The sequence below is a fragment of the Heptranchias perlo genome, chromosome 10, assembly GCF_035084215.1.
Source record: "Heptranchias perlo isolate sHepPer1 chromosome 10, sHepPer1.hap1, whole genome shotgun sequence".
Taxonomy (NCBI): Eukaryota; Metazoa; Chordata; class Chondrichthyes; order Hexanchiformes; family Hexanchidae; genus Heptranchias; species Heptranchias perlo.
Window position 1 is genome coordinate 52827280 of NC_090334.1, and position 23913 is coordinate 52851192.

The window sequence follows — 23913 nt, forward strand, 5'->3', positions numbered from 1 at the left end:
CTGGCAAATTTCTTGTGTGTTCAGGACAGCTTTCTGCAACAATATGTCCCAGAACCAACAAGGGGACAGGCCATATTAGATTTAACAATGAGGAATGAGACAGATTTAGTTAACAGCCTATCGGTGCGTGAACATTTATCTAATAGTGATCATAATACAATCGAGTTCAACGTTGAGTTGAAAGGGAGAAATGCGTATCAGCTACTAAGATTCTAAATTTAGGTCAGGCCGACTTCAACAGGATGAGACAGAGACTGTCCACAGTAAACTGGGCAAATGAGTAAAATGACAGAAGATCAGTGGGAGGTGTTCAAAAAAAGAATTTAACATGATACAGGACCAGTTTATACTAAGGGGCAAGAGCTCTACTTGCCAAAAAAAAGCCATGGATGACAAAAAGGGCAAGGGACAACATAAAATTAAAAGAAAAAGAATACAAAAATGCAAAAAAAAAGCACAGATCCTGACGACTTGGAGAGATACCAAGAACAGCAAAGGGTGACAAAACAGATAGTAAGAGCTACAAAAAGGGAGTATAAAAAGAAACTTGCAAGGGATATCAAAATCAACACAAAAATTTTGTACGATTATATTAGGAAAAAAGGTGGTCAAGAGCAATGTGGGCCCCTTAAAAACTGATAATGGTGATATTGTAAAAAATTAATCAGTGTCAGAGTTAATTAGTAATCTCAAAGTAAAGGATCCTCTGGGGAAGAGTGATCATAATATCTTGAATTTCACAGAGTTTGAGAGTGACGTACTTAAGTCAGAAACTAGAGACTTAAATTTAAACAAAGCCAATTATATGGCATAATGTGGAGATGCCGGTGATGGACTGGGGTTGACAATTGTAAACAATTTTACAACACCAAGTTATAGTCCAACAATTTTATTTTTAATCCCACAAGCTTTCGGAGGCTTCCTCCTTCTTCCGGTGAACGGTGTGGAAAAAAGATTTTTCCACACCGTTCACCTGAGGAAGGAGGAAGCCTCCGAAAGCTTGTGGGATTAAAAATAAAATTGTTGGACTATAACTTGGTGTTGTAAAATTGTTTACAATTATATGGCAATAAGGGTCAAGCTGGCTAAGGTAGATTGGGAAATTAGATTAAAGGGTATGATGGTTGATAAGCAATGGCAAACATTCAAAGAAATACTTCAATGTTCTCAACAAATATACATTCCATTGAGAAATAAAAACTCCACGGAAAAAGTGATCCATCGATGGGTAACTAAAGAAGTTAAAGATAGTATTAGATTAAAAGAAGAGGCCTATAATGTTGCCAAGAGTAGTAAACCTGAGGATTAGAAGAGTTTTAGAAACCAGCAAAGGACAACCAAAAAATTGATAAAACAAGAGAAAATAGACGATGAAAGTAAACTAGCAAGTAAGAGCTAGGTTGTAAGAGCTTCTACAAGTATGTAAAAAGGAAGAGTAGTAGCAAAAGTAAACATTGGTCCCTAACAGGCTGAGACAGGAGAAATTATAATGGGGAAATCAGGAAATGGCAGAAATAAATATTTTGTATCTGTCTGCATAGTAGAAGACACAAAAAATATACCAGAAATAGTGGGGAACCAAGGGGCTAATGAGACTGAGGAACTTAAAGTAATTAATATCAGTAGAGAAAAAGTAATTGAGAAACTAATGGGACTAAAAACCAATAAATCCACAGGGCCTGTTGGCCTACATCCAAGGGTTCTAAGAGAGGTGGCTACAGAGATAGTGGATGCATTGGTTATGATCTTCCAGAATTCTCTAGATTCTAGAACGGTCCCAACAGATTGGAAGGTATCAAATGTAACCGCGCTATTCAAGAAAGGAGAAAGAGAAAACAGGGAACTACAGGTCGGTCAGCCCAACATCAAACGTCGGAAAAATGCTGGAATCCATTATTAACGAAGTGATGACAGGGCACTTGGAACATCATAATATGATTAAGCACAGTCAACATGGTTTTATGAAAGGGAAATCGTGTTTGACAAATTTATTAAGAGTTTTTTGAGGATGTAACTAGCAGGGTAGATAAAGGGGGACCAGTTGGTGTAGTATATTCGGATTTTCAAAAGGCTTTTGATAAGGTGCTACATAAAAGGTTGTTACGCAAGATAAGAGCTCATGGGGTTGGGGGTAACATATTAGCATGGATAGAGATTGGTTAATAGACAGAAAACAGTAAGGATAAACGGGTCATTTTCAGGTTGGCAGACTGTAACTAGTGGGGTGTCGTGAGGATCGGTGCGTAGGCCTTCAATATTTACAATCTATATTAATGACCTAGATGAAGGGACAGAGTGTAATGTATCCAAGTTTGCTGATGATACAAAGCTAGGTGGGAAAGTAAGTTGTGAGGAGGACACAAGGAGTCTGCAAAGGGATATAGTGAGTGGGCAAGAAGGTGGCAGATGGAGTATAATGTGGGGAAATGTGAGGTTATTCACTTTGGTAGGAACAACAGAAAAACAAAATATTTTTTAAATGTTGAGGAACTAGTAAATGTTGGTGTTCAGAGACTTGGGTATCCTCATACAAGAAACGCAAACAGTTAGCATGCGGGTACAGCAAGTAATTAGGCAAGCAAATGGCATGTTGACCTTTATTGCAAGGGGGATGGAGTGCAAGAGTAAGGAAGTCTTACTACAATTGTAAGGGCTTTAGTGAGACCTCACCTGGAGTACTGCATACAGTTTTGGCCTCCTTATCTCAGGAAGGATATACTTGCCTTAGAGGCAGTATAATGAAGGTTCACTAGATTAATTCCTGGGATTACAGGGTTGCCTTATGAGGAGAGTTGAGTTAAATGGGCCTATACCCTCTGGAGTTTAGAAGAATGAGAGGTGATCTCATTGAAACATACAAGATTATGAGAGGGCTTGACAGGGTACATGCTGAGAGGTTGTTTCCCCTAGCTGGAGAGTCTAGAATTAGAGGGCACAGTCGCAGGATAAAGGGTTGGGCATTTAAGACTGTGATGAGGAGGAATTTCCTCACTCAGAGGGCTGTGAATCTTTCGAATTCTCTACCCCAGGGGGCTGTGGATACTGAGACGTTGAATATATTCAAGGCTGAGACAGATAGATTTTTGGACTCTAGGGGATTCAAGGGATATGGGGATTGGCAGGAAAGTGGAATTGAGGTCGAAGGTCAGCCATGATCTGATTGAATGGCAGAGCGGGCTCAAGGGGCAGTATGGCCTACTCCTGCTCCTATTTCTTATGTTCTTATGTCATGTTTACAGTGGAGGAAGAGGATAGCATGCCGGACGCAAGAAAACTAATTTTGAATCAGGGACGGGGACTCAATAATTAACTATGCAAATTAACAAAAAGAAGAAATAATGGCATTGAAGAGTGACAAATTCCCAGGATCAGACGGTTTCCATCCCAGGGTTTTAAAGGAATCAGGTGAGAACATTGCAGATGCCCTAACTATAATCTTCCAAAGTTCTCTTGATTCATGAACAGTTCCTTTAGATTGGAAAACTGCACGTCACTCCACTATTTAAGAAAGGTGAGAGAGGGACCAAGGAATTATAGACCAGTTAGCCTAACATCTGTTGCCAGGAAATTACTAGAGTCTGTAATTAAGGATAGAGTGACTGAACACCTTGAAAATTTTCAGCTGACGAGAGCGAGCCAGCATGGATTTGTGAAGGGTCGATCGTGCCTGACTAACCTGATTGAATTTTTTGAAGAGGTGACTAAAGTAGTGGACAGGGGAATGTCAATGGATGTTGTTTATATGGACTTCCAGAAGGCATTCAATAAAGTCTCTCATAAGAGACCGTTAGCTAAAATTGAAGTTCATGGAATTGAGGGCAAATTATTGACCTGGTTAGGAAATTGGCTGAGCGGCAGGAGACAGAGAGTAGGGTAAATGGGCGAGTACTCAAATTGGCAGGATGTGACTAGTGGTGTCCCACAGGGATCTGTGTTGGGGCCTCAACTATTCCCTGTATTTATTAACGACGTAGATGACGGGATAAAGAGCCACATATCCAAGTTTACCGACGACACAAAGATAAGCAGCATTGTAGATGGAAGTATAAAATTAAGAGAGACACTAATAGATTAAGTGAATGGGCAAAACTGTGGCAAATGGATTTCAATGTGGGCAAGTGCGAGGTCATCCACTTTGGACCTAAAAAGGATAGATCAGAGTACTATCTAAATGGTGAAAAGCTCGAAACAGTGGAGGTCCAAAGAGACCTAGGGTCCGCGTACATAGATCATTAAAATGTCATGGACAGATACAGAAAATAATCAAAAAGGCTTATGGAATGCTGGCTTTTATATATAGAGGACTAGAATACAAGGAGGTAGAAGTTATGCTACAGCCATACAAACCCTTGGTTAGACCACACCTGGAGTACTGTGTACAGTTCTGGGCACCACACTTTAGGCAGGTATATTGACCTCGGGGGGAGTGGAGCATAGATTTACTAGAATGATACCTGGACTCCAAGGGTTAAATTACGAGGAGAGATTACACAAACTAGGGATGTTTTCCCTGGAATTTAGAAGAATACGAGGTGATTTGCTTGACGTTTTCAAGATATTAAGGGCAGATAGAGAAAAACTATTTCCGATGGTTAGGGAGTCCAGGACTAAGGGATGTAGCCTAAAAATTAGAGCCAAAACTTTCAGGAGTGAAGTTAGGAAACATTTCTACACACAAAGGGTGGTAGAAATGTGGAACTATCTTCCATAAACAGCAGTTGATGTTAGCTCATTTGTTAATTTTAAATCTGAGATTGAAAGATTTTTGTTAACCAAAGGTATTAAGGAATATGGGGCTAAGGCGGGTACATGGAGTTAGGTCACAGATCAGCCATGATCTCACTGAATGGTGGAACAGGCTCGAAGGGCTAAATGACCTACTCCTTTCTTATGTTCACTAGCCACTACTTTTAGTCATTCACCAAATGTATAACCATGATGGCCAAAATGTCACCAACAAAAAACTGGAGTCCCACAAACCAGAATGTCATGCGAGGAAAAACAGTAATACTGGTACCATAATTTAATTTTGAAAAGTGTAAATCTATTCTATGCAGTATTGATACAGTAGAGTCATATTACAATTAATTCTGAAAAATCAAACCAAACTCAAGATAACAAAATTCCATACAAGGCCATTTCAATGTAAAATAAATTCTGTTCTTTGGCTAGGTCATCTATTTATCAACCTTAGAGATTTCCTAGTTACCTTTATTTAGCCTAGCAAACAATCACATACAATCGACATGTATGGAAATTCAAGTTTGCGCCCCAAATGGTTCAAAGAATTCATGCAATCAGTAACAAGTGATACAGACCAGAACAGTCCCAAGTTCAATCCACTATGCTGAGTGAACTGATCTCAGCTAGGGCAACCACAATTTCAGCACTGCTGAGTTATGGATAGAGTAGAAAAAGAGTCAAGGTCTGTACTCCTGATCACTATTCAGCTACTCCTGCTGGAAGTTCACATCTGGACGTTGGGCAAAGACAGACTGGGCCCAACTGTGATGCCTGCAGATGAATAGCCCAGCAAAACTCACCATCAATGCTCATATATCAAAAATGACCAGGTAATAAAGTCAAGCTCACCCAATAATGAATCGAATGTGAAAATAAATTAGCCTCCATATCAGTAATTGCAGTTCAGTGCAAAACACTGAGGTGGCTTCTCTTACCACCCCAACATCTTGGGAGGCCCTTCAAGAATCCTTCCATAAACTCTATACCCTTGCCAACAACTCAATCTCTCCTCCCCAGCTATTATCTCAGACTGAAGCAGACTGTTTATAACCTAGCATCCTATTCAGAACGAACCCCATACACTCTCCATCACAAAGACTGTCCACTTCCATCTCCAAACATCCCCGACTTCAGTCCATTTGCCACTGAATCCCTCATCCATGCCTTTGTATTCACTATGTGGAGATGCCGGTGATGGACTGGGGTTGACAATTGTAAACAATTTTACAACACCAAGTTATAGTCCAGCAATTTTATTTTAAATTCACAAGCTTTCGGAGGCTTCCTCCTTCGTCAGGTGAACGATGTGAAAAAAGAGTCAAGGTCTGTATTCACTAGTCGCGACTATTCCTCTGTTCTCCTGGTCAGCATCCCATTCATCACTTCCGCTCATTCCAAACTCTGCTACACATAGCCTATCTCACACCAAGTCCCGCTTGCCAATCATGCTTTCCACAATGACTTGCATCAACTCCCAGTCCCCAAATATCTAAATTCAATATTCCCACCCTTTTGATAAATCCTTTCATGGACTTGCATCTCCCCATCTCTATAACCTTCTCCAATGGTCAGGTGGGCAGAAAAGTGGCAAATTCAATCCAGAGAAGTGTGAGGTAATGCATTTGGAGAGGGCAAACAAGGCAAGGGAGTACACAATAAATGGGAGGATACAGAGAGGTGTAAAGGAACAAGGAGTGCATGTCCACAGATCCCTGAAGGTAGCAGGTCAGGTAGATACGATGGTTAAAAAGCCGTACTTTCCTTTATTAGTCGAGGCGTAGAATATAACAGCAGGGAGGTTAAGCTAGAACTGTAAAAAGCATTGGTTAGTCCACAGCTTGAGTACTGTGTACAGTTCTGGTCACCACATTACAGGAAAGATGTGATTGCACTAGAGGGGGTACAGAGGAGATTTACGAGGATGTTGCCAGGGCTGGAGAATTTTAGCTATGAGAAAAGACTGGATAGGCTGGGGTTGTTTTCTTTGGAACAAAGGAGGCTGAGGGGAGATTTAATTGAGGTATCTAAAATTATCGTAGGACTAGATAAAGTGGATAGAAAGGACCTATTTCCCTTAGCAAAGGGGTCAGTGACCAGAGGGCATAGATTTGAAGAAGTAATTGGTAGAAGGATTAGAGGGGAGCTGAGGAGAACTTTTTTCACCCAGAGGGTGGTGAGGGTCTGGAATTCACTGCCTAAAAGGGTGGTAGAGGCAGAAACCTGAACTCATTTAAAAAGTACTTTGATGTGCACTTGAAGTGCCGTAACCTACAGGACTATTGACCAAGTTCTGGAAAGTGGGATTAAGCTGGATAAGCTCTTTTTTGGCCGGTACGGACACGGTGGGCTGAATGGCTGCCTCCTGTACTGTAACTTTCTATGAAAGTCCCCTAGACTGATTATTCCTGTGATTCCAGCCTGTTATGCACCCCTCCCTAAACTCCACCTCCCTCTCCTCCTTTAGGACCCTCTTCAAAACCCATCTTTTTGACCAAGCTTTTAGTCACCTCTAATATCTCCATCAACCCCATCACATTGACCATCAGAAAATCATCAATTTACTGCAGTTCTCAACCTTTAGTACACTTGCCCTGCAGCACTGTACTTATTGTAAGTAGGCTGCAACTTTTATTACTATGACATCCCCTTCATCCCCTAAACTTTCCAAAATCACCCAAGACAACAAAATCTGAAACTTGAGAAATTAAATTATCTTTTGAGATCAATTTCTGATTTCAAACAAAGCCAATTTTTAAGTTGCATCTTTTTGACCTAAGCCTAAATCTTGTTACTATTGTGACAAACAAAACGGCATGCAGCTTAAATTAAAATTGTGGTTTTAAAACATTTTCTTTATTAAAAAGATTGCAGACCAAGCTACAACATCCAAACACAAATTCTGGAACACTTCTGTCATAGGCAATAAAAAATATTTTCAATGTGAGGATACTACAAACTACTCACCATTGAATAAAAATGACTACCAATGTTTACATTAAATACAATTTCTTATCGATTTGAAACTTTCCCTTCAACGTCTTACAGTAGATGACTTTCCTACCGTACACATAAAATACAAGGGCTTTAGTATCGAACCTTTACTCGCACTAATACCTTAGAATATGTAACTGGCCAACTTTTAATTATATTCCGACATATATATTGACTAGACGACAACTTTAGCATCGTTTTCGGTGCCCTCTTATTTTCCTATTTCTCGCACATGCGCTCAGAGGTAAATAATGCAGACTTCAAAATACACTTTAGTTTTTAATCGCACTGTCGACCTGAGTTAAACCGATATAACCACAACGAATTTGAATAGAGTATCGAAGTAGTTTTAAAAGCCCAAATTTGCTCAAATGCATTTTTTCATGCTCATTACCCTCATTCATTACGAATGTGAAAGTAACCGCACCTGAAGCGAGAGGGGGGGGGGGGAAGTTTTATAAATCGCATAAACCAATTAGCGACATTTAAACCCGGGAGCAAAGATTTTTCTCATCAAGAACTTTTGAACGCACGAACAATATTAGTGCAATATTTCAATTTTATCCAGGGTGGGGTAGGAAATGATGATTTAAGTCAAAGCACGCCTGCAGCACACGCTGCTGTTGCTGCTATTCTCAAGACGAACAGCAGGGTGAAGAGGGGAAAAAAGTTATTCATCTGTCCTCATTTCATTATAATTAATGTCCTGTACTTTTATATCTGCTTTTATTTACTCTTCTCACGACGACCCAGAATGAAGCCAATCTGTTTTCTTCACACTCACCCCTCTCCTTCATTGTCTCCTATTTAATTTAACCCTTTAAATAAAGTAATGGAAAGGGGGGGGGGTGATGATGAATAAGGCAGTTTGAGGCTATTTCTGTACAGAGACACAGACAGAATTAAAGAAAAACTCACCAGGATCGTAGTCAGGGACAACCGCCTGATATTGAGGACCCACTCGCATTCCTCCACCTGTAACAAGTAGTTAAAATATATTTCTATTAACATAAATGAACAAACCGATGTCAGTGCATTTAAATAAAACCAATGATAAAAAGTCAGTTCTAGGCTACTCCACTACTGCCAGTACCGTGCTCGTCATCAGAGCCGCTGCTCGCTTCTTCCCAGGAGTTATTGCCATTCGTCGCTGCTCCCCCCGCAAAACTTTTAGCACCATTCCTTCCTCTTCTTTTGCCCGAGACCTCGGGCCCTTTCTCTATCATGGTCGGCATTGTTATTCCTGTACGGCAAGCGCTGCTTTGCCTCCGTGATGCCCCCTTTTGTTGCGCCGAGACACTTTGTTGCGTTAAACTTTCCACCTGGTTCTCTGCCTGTCTGTCTCTGTCCCTCTGTCTCGGTGTGTGTCAGCGCCTCCGTGTGTGAGTGAGCGAACGGCGGCGGCAGCACCCTCAGCCTCCAGCGCAGCTCCGCGCTCCCTCTCCACCACCGACCACACTGATGCACAACCCAACCTGATCGCCGCCCGGACCCCGCCCACACGCGCCCTCCCATTGGCCGAGGGCCGCCTTCGGCACGGCTGCGCTCACCTTATTGGTCGGGCCGCACGTCCATCAAACGGGCCGTTGCACTTCCCGTCTCCAAGTTAGGTTGAGCGCGCACTACTGTACGTGGTTTTCAATCACTACGCCACCGCTGGTGCCCACGAATACATACACATCACATCTACTTTTGTTCTTTGTTATACTTTTATCTAGTGTATAAGTGCGGAGAATAATCAAAGATTTTTTTTAAAAATGAACAACATAATTATTATTGTACGTTACACGTCTTTGACGAAGAATTTTGGTCATTCTTTCGAACTATTTATTGTTGCGGAGGACTACTTACTCAAAAAAGAACACTGAAGGTGGCTAGAATAGAGGAATTGCCTTTATTTTAAAAAAAATATTTATTAAGTTTCATTCAGCTCTTCCTATATAATTACAGTTAAGATGTAGATTAAATTATTCCATAAACTGGGAGTTACCACCGAACTGAAAGATTTGCCATCTTTAAAAGGATAAACTCGTAGCACAGAAGAAGTGCTTTTAGGTACTTAAAAGGTTTAAAGTTATGTTCTTGATAATTGATATTATTTAAGCTGATTATATAATAAACTATAATTTGACTGTTTTACCTCTAGAAAGTCAGATGCATTAAAAATAACCCTAATGTACTGGACTACGTCTACAAATTATGGAAGATTATCTGTTCATGATTTAAGGAGTCCAACGCCCGGGTCCAACTGTAGTTCATTAAACGCCCATTATTCGACTTCGGGTGAATTTAACAAAAATTCTAATAAATACTTGATTAAATATTTATAAAACTTCTATCATTTCCATTCCTTTGTGAAAACACGCAATGCATGATGGTTTTAATATTGCAATGCAAATATTTGGTTACATCATATCCACTAGCAAACTCCTAATAATAGTTTAACATAGTGGGGATTTTAAGGTAAAAATGTTGCAACATTAGATATGTGACGGTGGAGACCGACAAGGGTGACAAGGTACTTGATACTTTCTGTTGGGCAAGTCTAAAAAACCTGAGTTCACCATTAGGCTGCTCCCCAGCATCATCCAGTTGGTTGCAATGGAGGAAGCAATTAAAGATAGTGTTTCATGTAACGTAACAGGGATACAGCATTACTCCGTTGAGTGTAGTAAACAAAAAGTTTATACTTCTGATGACTTAGGTACTAAGATCGTCTCCTTCAAAGCCTTTGTGGTGCATTAGTAGCCCGCGTAAATCTTTTTGAACATTGAATTTATGTTTCAGCTGCACTTGTCCCGTGCAATTTTATATTTTTTATGAAAATACATTGGACATATCCAACCATGGTGAAAGAAAGAGAATACATAAATAAAAATGTCAAATGATGTCAGTTTCTCATACACGTATATCCTTTACGAATTCCTTATGGTGAGGTTTTGACTAAAGAACAACTAAATCTGAAATCCTACCCTTCAAGTTGTGCTATACACCCTTTAGAGTGAAGCCCATTGGGTAATACTGTCCACCTCTTTTCGAAGTGTTTACCCTTTTAAAGAAAAACTTGGGACATCCAAACCATATAGTTAATAATGTACAGCAAACGTCTTCACTCTGTGATATATTGAATATAATGGCTTTTTCCTCTTTCAAACTGATTGTTTCCACTTATCTCTTGGCAGCTTCTAACTGGTTTTGAGATATTGTTAGCAATCCTTTTGCAACCAGATCATGATGTTATACTGCTTGTTACTTGGTACATACTTTGAAATATAGAAATTATGTTTATTTCGAACTTTCCTTTTCTCGTAGAGTACAGGATGGCTCCATAACAGAGGGGAAACTGTCCTTTTCTTTGTCACTAACAAAAGCTATCTTAATAAAAAGATCTTTAGTGTTAATATTGGAGTTTGTCATGGATGGCTTCTCAAAATTGTACTTGTTGCAATTTACATAATGACCGAGATGCCTGTATCAAAAGAATTTGCAGGAAGGCAGTATTTTTGGGGAAGATTGATATGCCATACCACTGGAAGGAATTTGGAGAGGCACAATAGTTGGGCTGAGAAATGCACATGGTATTTCGTCATTTAGATGTAGTTTCAAAAAACTTGAACCATGATTTCAAAATAAAGTATCACGTCTTGATAAGAGTGTCATGTTTTTGTAACACTCTTGGGTTAACTTTTCCTATTATGAATTCTTATATCCACATTTATAATGGTGACCCCTATGTAAATTTGTCATGTTGTAATTACACCCTCCCATCAGGAAGGGCACTGTAGCACCTCAGTTTTGCATCGGCCAGCTGCTCAGCCTGTACTGCAGAAAAACTCCTATGCTTCAATCAACTCTGCCCCTCAGTTTCCCAAATTGCAGTAGGTTTTGCTATTTAACTAATAACAACAATAATAATAAGAACAATAATATATAAAATCAAAGTATTAGATAAAAATAAGGACAGAATGTATGATCTTAAAATGGGGATTGAAACATGTCTGTGTACCCTGGTCCAGTTATCTCTCACCCTTTAACCCCACTTCACCTGAAAACTACATTTGGTCTTAACTCCCCATTTGCGACAACGCTGGAGATTGACCAATATATGTTAAAATTCTTGTAACTTCCTGTATATCACACAATTTTTCTGTTGTCCCAATTTAGTAATATTTCCATGACACTGGTAACACTTAAGTAATGCTTTAATCAATAATATATGATGCTTCTTTACATTAATGTAACAGGTAACACCTCCAACACATACATTGTCATAAGTGCCACCGTCATGCTCCTATTATTTTGCCTGTTATTCTTACTTGTTTCAGAGATGGCACTGTAACCATTCTCAGCCTGTTTTAACAAACACAGCTAAAAGGATATACCATTTCTTCCAACTAACCACGAGCAAGGTCACAGGAGATTCACTAATAGGGTCAAGAATATTGTATGAATTCTTTTATTATTTAGTGATGCCAAATTTAGGATACAGTATCTAATTTAGATCATCATACCTCCAAAAAGATACTGATGCATTAGATAGGGTACAGAGAATGCAAACAGTAGACAAGACAGAATTAGACCAATCAACTATGAACACACTATACAAACTAAAATTATTCTGTTTAGCAAAATAAAATGTGAGAACTGATTTGATTAGAATAGATTAGGACTGGCGGATTGCAAATGTTGCACCCCTATTAAAAAAGGCGAGAGGGATAAACCCAGCAATTACAGGCCAGTCAGTCTAATGTTCGTGGTGGGGAAACTTTTAGAGACAATAATCCGGGACAAAATGAATTGACACTTGGATAAGTATGGGTTATTGAATGAAAGTCAGCACGGAATTGTTAAAGGAAAATCGTGTTCGACTAACTTGATTGAGTTCTTTTATGAAGTAACGGAGAGGGTTGATGAGGGTAGTGTGGTTGATGTGTACATCAACTTTCAAAAGGCGTTTGCTAAAGTACCACATAATAGACTTGTTAGCAAAATTAAAGCCCATGGGATTAAAGGGACAGTGGCAGTGTGGATACAGAAAGCAGAGAGTAATGGTGAACGGTTGTTTTTCGGACTGGAGGGAAGTATAAGAACATAAGAAATAGTAGCAGGAGTAGGCCATACGGCCTCTCGAGCCTGGTCTGCCATTCATTAAGATCATGGCTGATCTTCTACCTCAACTCCTTTTTCCCACCCTATCTCCTTATCCCATGATTCCCTTAGTGTCCAATAATCTATCAATCTCAGTCTTGAGTATACTCAACGACTGAGCATCCACAGCCCTCTGTAGTAGAAAATTCCAAAGATTCACAACCCTCTGCATGAAGAAATTTTTCCTCATCTCTGTCCTAAATAGCTGACTCCTTATCTTGAGACTGTGACCCTTAGTTCTAGACTCTCTAGCTAGGGCAAACAGCCTCTCAGCATCTAGCCTGTCAAGCCCTCTAAGAATTTTATATGTTTCAATTAAATCACCTCTCATTCTTCTAAACTCCAGAGAATATAGGTCCATTCTACTCAATCTTTCCTCATAGAACAACCCTCTCATCCCAGGAATCAATGTAGTGAACCTTCGTTGCACCTCCCCTAAGGCAAGTATATCCTTCCTTAAGTACTCCAGGTGTGGTCTCACCAGAACCCTATATAATTGCAGCAAGGTCTCCTTTTTTACTCCAACCCCCTAATTGTTTGCTGATTGCATGTTAACTTTCTGTCATTCGTGTACAAGGACACCCAAATCCCTCTGATTACCTACATTTCTTAGTCTCTCACCTATTAAAAAATATTCTGCTTTTCTACTCTTCCTATCAAAGTGGATAATTTCACATTTCTCCACATTATACTCCATCTGCCACGTTCTCGCCCATTCACTTAACCTATCTATATCCCTTTGCAGCCTCTTTGCATCTTCCTCACAGCTTACTTTCCCACCTAGCTTTGTATTTTCAGCAAACTTGGATACATTATACTCGGTCTCCTCATCTAAGTCATTGATATACATTGTAAACAGCTGAGGCCCAAACACTGATCCTTGCGGCACCCCACAACCTGCCACCCTGAAAATGACCTGTTTATTCCTAATCCCTGTTTTCTGTCTGTTAACCAATCCTCTATCCATGCTAATATATTACCCCCAATCCCATGAGCCCTAATCTTGTGTAACAACCTCTTATGTGGCACCTTATCGAATGCCTTTAGAAAATCCAATATACTACATCCACTGGTTCCCCCTTATCTACCCTGCTAGTTACATCCTCAAAAAACTCTAATAGATTTGCAAACAAGATTTCCCTTTCATATTGACTCTGCCTAATCATATTATGATTTTCTAAGTGCCCTGTTACTACACCCTTAATAATAGATTCTAGCATTTTCCCTACTACTGATGTCAGGCCGACTGGCCTATAGTTCCCTGTTTTATCTCTCCCTCCTTTCTTGAATAGTGGAGTTACATTTGCTACCTTCCAATCCACAGGGACTGTTCTAGAATCTAGGGAATTCTGGAAGATCAAAACCAATGCATCCACTATCTCTGCAGCCACCTCTTTTAAAACCCTAGGATGTAGGCCATCAGGTCGAGGGGATTTGTCAGCTTTTAGCCCATTAATTTTTCTTGCACTTTTTCTTTACTAATATTAATTACTTTATGTTCCTCACTCTCATTAGGCCCTTGGTTCCCCACTATTTCCGATATACAGTGGTGTTCCCCAGGGGTCGGCTTTAGGACCACTGCTCTTTTTGATATATATTAATGATCTAGACTTGGGTGTACATTATATAATTTCAAAGTTTGCAGGAAACTCAGAAATATAGTGAACAATGAGGAGGATACTTCAGGAGGACATAGACAAACTGGTGAAATGGACAGACATATGGCAGATGAAATTTAACGCAGATAAGTGTGAAGTGATACATTTTGGTAGGAAGAATGAGGAGAGGCAATATAAACTAAATGGTACAATTCTAAAGGGGGTGCAGGAACAGAGAGACCTGGGGTTGCACATACACCAAATCTTTGAAGGTGACAGGACAAGTTGAGAAGGCTGTTAAAAGAGCATATGTGATCCTGGGCTTTATTAATAGAGGCATAGAGTACAAAAGCAAGGAAGTTATGCTAAACCTTTATAAAACACTGGTTAGGTCTCAGCTGGAGTATTGTATTCAATTCTGGGCACCACATTTTAGGAATGATGTCAAGGCCTTAGAGAGGGTGCAGAAGAGATTTGCTAGAATGGTATCAGGGATGAGGGACTTCAGTTATTTAGGTTGTTCTCCTTGGGCTAAGATGAGATTTGATAGAGGTGTTCAAAATTATGGGGGGTTTTGATAGAGTAAATAAGGAGAAACTGTTTCCAGTGGCAGAAGGTTTGGTAACCAGATGACTCAGATTTAAGGTGATTAGCAAAAGAATCAGAGGCAACGTGAGGAAACATTTTTTTACGCAGCGAGTTGTTATGATCTGGAACATACATCGTGAAAGGATGGTGGAAGCAGATTCAACAATAACTTTCAAAAAGGAATTGGATAAATACTTCAAGGGAAAATGTTTACAAGACTATGGAGAAAAGCAGGGGAGTGAGACTAATTTTCTAGCTGTACCAAAGAGCCGGCACAGGCACAATGGGCCGAATGGCCTCCTTGTGTGCTGTATGATACTATGATACTAGATAAAGTAAAAGCTGGTAAATTAAATTAAAAACAGTGAATGGCTGCAATTAGATAAGTGGTAAACATAAGAACATAGAAAATTTTAGGAAAGGCCAAAATCTTTTTGTTTGATCTCAACCCAATCTTGCAGCCTTCTCATCGTATTCCTCAGCCACTCATTCTCCAGAAAAAGTTGTCTCTTTGACCTATTTATACTATTTGCTTCAATAGCCTTCTCTGGTGACTTATTTCCTGTATCTATTACCCTTTGTTAAAATAGTTCTGCCTGACTTCCCTATTTAATCCGAATTTCCTTTTAGTCACATTATGTCCCCTAGTTTCTCTATCCTCTGTTCTGTCTGAAAGTTATTTTCCTTTGTGCATTTTCCTTTGTAGTAGTTAGAATTATTTTTAAAATTATTATGTATTACTGTTGAGTTCACTGACGTTAGTTTGCCTATCATCTGTGTTCACACATTTTGTTTTACTAAACAAAATAATCTCAGTTCCTATAACTGATTGATTTTAAATTTGCCTCTTGTCTGTGTTTTTCTCTTCTCTACTCTGACAAATCAATATCCATTTGAAGATATGAAGAGCTAAATTGGATAAATATTCTAAGTGTGGCCTTATTAGACATGAAGATAGTGGATTCAAACTTCTGGCTCTGCCAATGTTTTTAAACAGTGCTGCAGCACAAACAAATTGGAAACATTTATAATGATTGATAATAAAAATACTGTATGATTTTAAGTTGTTTAGACTCCAGTGGTATGATCAACAATTTCAATATTAGAACCAGGATATGGACCAAAAATAGGTTCCACAAATACTTGAAAATTTGTTGTTTTGCAAAACTATATATCTTTAACAGCAAGGTCCAACATCCAAATGACTTAAATTCAATGGGCAGAACACTTCTTCAACAGTCAGTTTCTGGAGGCCTATTTTATAAGTTTAAAACAAGTTTCAGGTTTTAAAAATATATTTTGTTGTCCATATCCTGGATCCAGTATTGTAACTGATGACCTTAACCTGGCACTTAACCAGTTTAAAATCATGTTCCATACAGTCATCTTATTGCAAATCATTATATTTTTTTCCAATTAGTTTTTACTGCAGCACAATTTAAAAACTCCAGCAAAACCTGAAAGGAGCTAAAGTTATTCTGTTTATTAAAACAAAATGTGTGAACACAGATGATAGGCAGACTAAGGGTCAATGAGCTCCTTAGTAGGAATGTACTGAAATATCAATAGAACCCAGAGAATTTAATAAACCATAAGGTCTAAAGGTTCATATATGTTCTGCCAACGATTTTAAATTGAAGAAAATACAAGAAATTGTAACTTGAAACAAGAAATATATTTTACCATTTCTTAGTGCTGTAAAACTGGATTGTTCTTCCCATTTCATTTGATTGAGTGGCAAATTTAATTTGAATATCACATTCAAAAGGGTAAAGCCTGAACAAGGAATATAAAAGTGAATATAATAATTTGACGGCAATGCCCGTGAACTTTGCATTATGTTTGGATTTAAAGCTGATAAAAGATGTTGGCCGAGAAAATGCAAAATTGGTGCTGGGACCTCATTAAAATGATTCAGGTCTTCAGCTAGTGCTACCCGCACCTGTTTGGGGGGCAGGGAAATAAAGCGTCTCTGACGCCACTTAAAGGCAACCAGCAACTCTTAAAGGGGAAATGCACTCTGGCTGCAGACAACAGAGGAATTGAATAAAATGGCTGGAAGAGATCCAGACAGGGCATTCAGGTTCTCTGATGCTGTGTTGGAGGCCCAGGTCTAGGCGGTGGACAGGAAGAGGGAGACTGTGATCCCCCCAGGGGGCAGAAAGCCCTCCAGGCAACACCTCCGCCGCCAGTGGGCAGAGCGAGAAGCTTAGCTCCCAGGTCAGGGCTGCAATGCTGAAAGAAGTTCAATGACCTCACCAGAGTCGTCAAGGTAAGAATACTGCTCTCTTACTCTCTGTTCACACCTCCATCACCTCCAGCCTCACTACTCACAATACTCCTCTCCGCTCTCCTACAATCACTGCACCACACTTCACTCCATCTCCTTCTCCTCATATTCACACACTCACCATTATTGCAACTCTCACTTCTCCACACCTCACATCTTACTCACTGCATTCCAATTATTCTTGCATTTCAGGCACATTCTATAAACATCTCACAAGGATGTCACTAACACACTTTTTCCCCTTTTTAGTTCTATTTCACCCAACACACTCTGCATGACAAACTTCAGATGCTTTCACCAGCCACATCATCCTCTGCTCTCCCTTCACACTAAAAGCTAAGCTTTGTGCCTCTCTTTCACTTGAGGTGCTAAAAATGTGGAGACACCTCTGCCACTTCCTGAAGATGCAACGTCACTCAAGCTGACCCTAGCAAGTACCAACTCAGAGACTGGCACCACATGTACTTTAGAGGCAAGGCTAGAGGAGTGGTCTTCACGTGGTGTATCACTAGGCACATGTGTAGGAGGTAGGGCAGGGAGAAAGGGCACCACAGGTGCCACCTTGCCAGAGAGCGAGATCAGATACTAGCTCTGCTGCAGAGGACTCAGATGCTGACTTTGAGGGCCCAGGCTTCTGAAGAAGGTTGATGTGCATACATCAGGAAATGCTAGGTGCACAGGGCAGCTTGCCAGCGAGCTTGCACACAATTGTTCAGGGTATGGAGGAGTCCAACTCCAACTTGCGTCGGGGGTTCACGCAGAGCATGGAGAGAATTGTGTCCAACATGGACCGAGTGGTGAGCTCCATGAACACGACAGCGGCATCCACCATGATGGAGTCTCTGCTGACAGCTCTGACAGCTTCCATGGCAGCTCACACTGCTGCCATCTTATCTCTGGGGGCTAGTGTTGACAGGGGCTTCTAGGGCATCACATCACCCCTGCACTCTATTCTCACGCAGGGCAGCAAGAGTGCGGTGGTGCAGTCCCAGGACAGTGGCCTTGGCTCCATGGGAGAGGCACCTGCTATACTCTCAGGAAGACAGCATGCCTGTTCCCCAACACCCACTCTGCCAGTGCCCTTATTAGTGCCACACAGCCAGCTGGGCCAGACTGCCTTGGACCACGCCAAGATGCTGCAGTCTGCAGCCGGGCCCTCAAGGCCCAGAGCTGCTTGAGGTCATACACCATAGCCATCTGAAGTGTCCCAATGAAAGGTCTGGATCCTTCCACCTCCAAAGTGGTAGGCACTGGGGAAATACATCATAGGAGCACTAGGATAGGTAGAAGACAGGCACTATGGGGTTGAATAAGGGTGATTCTTAATTATTCCTGTTAACTATTAGACACAGATGGAATTGAGTTGTTCGATAAATTTGTTTTTTGTTCTGGATTTAATATTGGTGTTAATATATGTAGTGAAGGAACTCCACACCCATAATACTGGACTGAAGGAAGACAATCGGATGGTGGTAGTAAGGACGATGGTGATAAGGATTATGGTGTATTGAGGATGGGAGGGATGGTTCACATGAAGCTCTCTTGGATATGCTGCTCTTTGAGAGCTGTGGCAGTTTGGGGCACTGGCGGTCGATGCTGCTTCAGCTCTTCCTCCTCTTCATGCTGCTCCTTCTCCTGATGCACTTCTTGCTGCCCAGGTGGTGGTAAGGGTTGGTCCCACATGATGGCAAAGTTATACAGCATGCAGCAGACAGCTACAAACCTGGAAACCCACTCAGGGCTATAGTGCAAAGCTTCTCCGGAACAATCCAGGGAGTGGAAGTGTTGCATGAGCATGCAACTCGATAACGTTTCTGGTGGTAGTATCATTCTTATTGTAAGTCATCTCTGCAGCTGTGCCCGGGTTCCTGACAGGAGTAATGAGCCAAGTCTGATGGGGATAGCCTTTGTCACCTGGTAGCCAGCCTATAATCTGATGGCCTGATTGGAATATAGGCGGCACAGAGGACTGGTGCAGGATAAATGAGTCATAACTGTTATAAATTGGAAAGCCAGGTGGTGAAGGATAGAATACTAGAGCCTGGTCTTCAGTTGCTTCCAAGCCTTTATTCACAGAGCTCCACATTACACCATAGATAAGCTCTCTTATAAATGGATACAAGAGAGTCCTCAATTGATATGCACCACCTGAATACAATTAACATTAATTGATATAAATCATATTGATACAATTAACAATGACTGCTGCCAGAATACCGGGCACAGATCTGCACCCAGGAAAAGTAAAATTAAAGTGGGCATATGAAAGAAGTCAAATTATAAAGTGAGTGTCTAAGAGAAGTAAAATTTAAAAGAGTGTATTTCAGAGAAGTAGAATGAAAATAGGAGCACACAAGAGAAATATAAATAGGATGAAGAATCCGAGGTGAGCTTCCTATGGGATGTTAATGCATGAGAAAGCCGTGTAAAATAGATGGAGTAAGGTATGAAAATTGTCTATTAATCAAAAAGCTTAAGAAAAAGGTTATGGTTTTAAGAGGGTACAGGATCTTACAAAGCAGACAAATGCAAGGGAATTATCAAAGGTGAGTACTAGATTCAATAAGTAAGTCATAAAAAGTCAGTGAATTGTGTAGGCTAGCATTGGACCTCAAAAGTGAGTCCTTGGGGGATTGCAGTATGGGAGAGGTATGGGAGAGGGTTAGGAAAACCCCCTCCACATGACAAACATGTGCTGGCTGCATGGGGTGAGTCAGGCGCTGGGGCAGCCCAATTTCACAATATTCTGGCTGCATGGGGCATGCGGGCATTGGTGATGCGCCAATAATGGCGCAGGCGCCTGGGGGCCCCATGTGAATTAGGTACCCTCATGCTGACCCTGCAAATCTGATGGGGTCAGTGCTGGAGGGTACCGGAGGGTGTGATCCTGGTGTAAGTGTTAGGATCACAGTTCATGGATTTTCACAGCCATAAAGCTAAGCAAGCAGGATAAATACATACCTAGAATCAGCAAGGAGTAGACTAAACAAGTATAACCCTAAATGGATTTACAATTTAATTAGAAGTGAAATAAGGAGGAAGTACAACCTCTTGCAGAGTGAAAAGTGAAGTCGTTCATTGGGATATAGGAATGTGCAGAAACATGATAAAAGAATGGTCATATGGGGCAAAGAGAGACCTGAAAAAAGCACAGCTGCATTTACAGAGAATAACAGTAAGAAATTATTTCTGTACTTTAACAGTAAGTGGGCAGTGAGAAAAGAAGCAAGAACCATAAAAGATATGAATGGAGCTGTGACAGAGGATAAGCGCAAGATAGTTAATATTCTAAATGACCACTTCCTCCAAGTATAAGTAATCATAAAGGAAGACATGATGAACATGCCCTCCCTTAGTAACAATAACCTAAGTAGAATTAGTCACTTCAATATAATGAGATGAAAGTCGTGGACGGGCTAGAACTGCTTAAGTCCACAGGGAAGATGCTATTTATCCCAGAGTACGAAGAGACTAGGGAGATTAGTGAAGCATTGGCGTCAAATATCAGAAGGAAGATGAACAATAGACTTGAAACAGACTATTGTAGTGTCTATTTTGTAAAATAGTGACAAAGCAAATACAGGCAACTATAGACCCATTAATCTTTAATATTGTGTAAAATAATAGAATAAATCAGGATTCACCTCGAGAAAGCCAACATGGTTTCAGAAGGGGAAGATCATGCCTGACCAATCTTCTTTACCTTTTTGAGTAAGTGACAGCCTAAGTAGACTGTGGCAAGCCATGCAGTGTGTTGTACTTATACTTCCATTAAACATTTGACAAAGTTCTGCACAAAAGGCTACCAGTAATGCTGAAAGTGGTGGCGATTCAAATTAAGTCTTGGGAAAGGATACAACATTGGCTGAAACATAGAAGGCTGCAGGAACTAGTTAGAGGAGTTAAATTGGGTGAGGAGGAGGTGGTGAGTGAGTGAACTACTGTTTCCAACTTCAATCAGTGACTTCACTTTAGAAACATAATACAACATGATCAATTTGCAGATGATGCCAAATGAGGAAAGGCAGTTGATTCTGAGAAGGCAGAATCATATAAAATGAATTAGACAAAATACGTAATTGAGCAGAATGTTGGCAAATGAGTATAATGTGAATATAATATATTACATAAAGGAAGAAAGAATGAGTGACATAAGTATTCCATCAATTGTGTTGAAATAGCTAAGATGAAGTTGAAAGAGACCTAGGAGTTTTAGTGGATTTGACGCTAAATATATTCAACCACTTCACAGCAACAATCAACAAAGCAATTAGAACCCTGAATTATAAAGCTAAAACAGTAGAGCTACAAGTCAGCATGAGCCATGCTTAAACTGTATAATGCTTTGGTCAGACCACACCTTAAGTACTATGTGTAATTCTGATTATCAAGACACAAGGGACTTTGGTGGTAGTTCAGAGAGAGAAATAAGGCTGATCTTTAGTGTCAGACATCTGCGGTATGAGGAAACTGGAGAAACTTGTTTTTTTTAGTCTTGAAAGCAGGTAACTGAGCGGTGACCTTGTAGAGGTGTTTAAGATAGTAAACGGTATTGAAAAGGTAAATCTGCAAAATTACTTAAAATTAAATAGCAAGTGTTGGACAAACTATTTCAAACTAGTAAAAGACAAATGTAGGATTATTGTCAGGAAGGTCTTCACACAAAGAGTGACCAATACGTAGAATGGAATTTTGGTTAAGGTAGAAAACTCTGGAATAACTTAGGATACAATTGGAGGCCACAATGGTGGTAGGCAGTAGGGTCTTTCTGGATGGATGAACTAAGATAGGCCAAACAGCCTTACTCATCCAAATTTATATTATGACCTTGCCACACACTGTTTGGAATTGCTTTTTTTTCCCATTAGGTTTTCACAATTTAGTTACATCAGTCTTGTTATAGTTATATGAATATAACTTTGAATCATAGAATCACACAGCACTGAAGGAGCCATTCGGCCTATCGTGTCTGTGCCGGCTCTTTGAAAGAGGTATCCGAATAGCCCCACTCCCCTGCTCTTTCCCCATAGCCATGCAAATTTCTCTTTTTCAAGTATACAATTCCTTTTTTAAAGTTATTATTGAATCTGCTTCCATCACCTTTTCAGATAGTGCATTACAGATCATAACAACTCACTGCATAAAAAAATTCTCCTCATTTCTCCCCTGGATTTATTGCCAATTATCTTAAATCTGTGTCCTCTGGTTCCGACCTTCCTGTCAGTGGAAACAATTTACTCTATCAAAACCTCTCATAATTTTGAATACCTCTATCAAATCTCCCCTTAACCTTCTCTGCTCTAAGGAGAACAATCCTACCTTCTCCAATCTCTCCACATAACTGAAGGCCCTCATCCCTGGTATCATTCTGGTAAATCTCCTCTGCACCCACTCCAAGGCCTTGACATCCTTCCTAAAGTGTGGTGCCCAGAATTGGACACAATACTCTAGCTGAGGCCTAACCAGTGATTTATAAAGGTTTACTATAACTTCCTTGCTTTTGTACTCTATGCCTTTATTTATAAAGCCAGGAATCCTGAATGCTTTCTTAATAGCCTCATTAACTTGTCCTGCCGTCTTCAAAGATTTTATATATGTGAACCCCCATGTCTCTCTGTTCCTGCATCTCCTTTAAAATTGTACCATTTAATTTATATTGCTTTTCATTTTTCCTTCCAAAATGCATCACTTCACACTTCTCTGCATTAAATTTCATCTGCCATGTGTCCATCTATTTCATCAGTCTATCTATATCCTCCTGAAGTCTGCTACAATCCTCCTTGGATGAATGACATTCCAAAGTTATGTACAACCATCATTGTATAACTTGTGAATGGTTCCATAGCATTGTAGTATCACCGACCCCTTTTTTCACATGAGAATCACGAAGAATCCCTCGCCCTTTTGGGGGAACCAGTCCTCCCACTTACCTCGTTCATTGATCTTACTGAGATCTGGATAAGACCGTCCCCCAGTCCTGGTTTTATGAGCCCAATAGAAGTATCTCTATCTGTTATTCCCTCCCTGTGTCTTGTTTCTCCCTCTGTTTGTCTTTTCCTGGGGCTGAAATTCCTGTTTTGACAAGTTTTACAAAAAAACAGTATAAACTGTATAAGGTGGTATTTCCTGTGATTAAGACAAAAATGTCAGCACCTCATCCCATCTCTATTACTCTCCTTCTTTGAGTTTCACTCTTCTTCTTCTGTGTCTCCAATCTCCTATTGCTTTCTGTGCTTCTCTGTTACTCTCTACCTATACTTCTGATCCCCGAGCTCCTGTATAGCTGATTTCACAGCACATTTCATAATTCAGCAAGATTGAAAAAATAACTCAGAGCCAAATAAGACTTATGTAGTACAGCATCAAGACCATTGTCAAGCTGGGAGATCCATGGGATCATAGGATTCAGTGGTGTTTTGAACTGGCTCTGGTAACCATAATATAGAAACAAACTTTATAGAGTTGGAATCTGTCTTTCCAATTAAATAAACCAAACCAGGCTTCTCAACAAGGAATGTTATAAATCCTAAATTTAATGGAGAAGCTGACCAGCTC

General features: G+C 40.2%; 1 protein-coding gene across 1 annotated transcript in view; it reads right to left on the bottom strand.

The window, feature by feature from the left end:
- rcor1 (REST corepressor 1) overlaps positions 1–9190 on the bottom strand; it is a 125499-nt gene extending 116309 nt beyond the window's left edge. The window contains exons 1-2 of the mRNA XM_067991775.1: positions 8828–9190; positions 8653–8709 (exon numbers count right to left, since the gene is read on the bottom strand). Coding sequence (XP_067847876.1) covers positions 8653–8709; positions 8828–8969 — 199 coding nt within the window. The 5' untranslated portion in view covers positions 8970–9190. The remainder of the gene's footprint in view (positions 1–8652; positions 8710–8827) is intronic.
- Positions 9191–23913: the final 14723 nt, after the last annotated feature.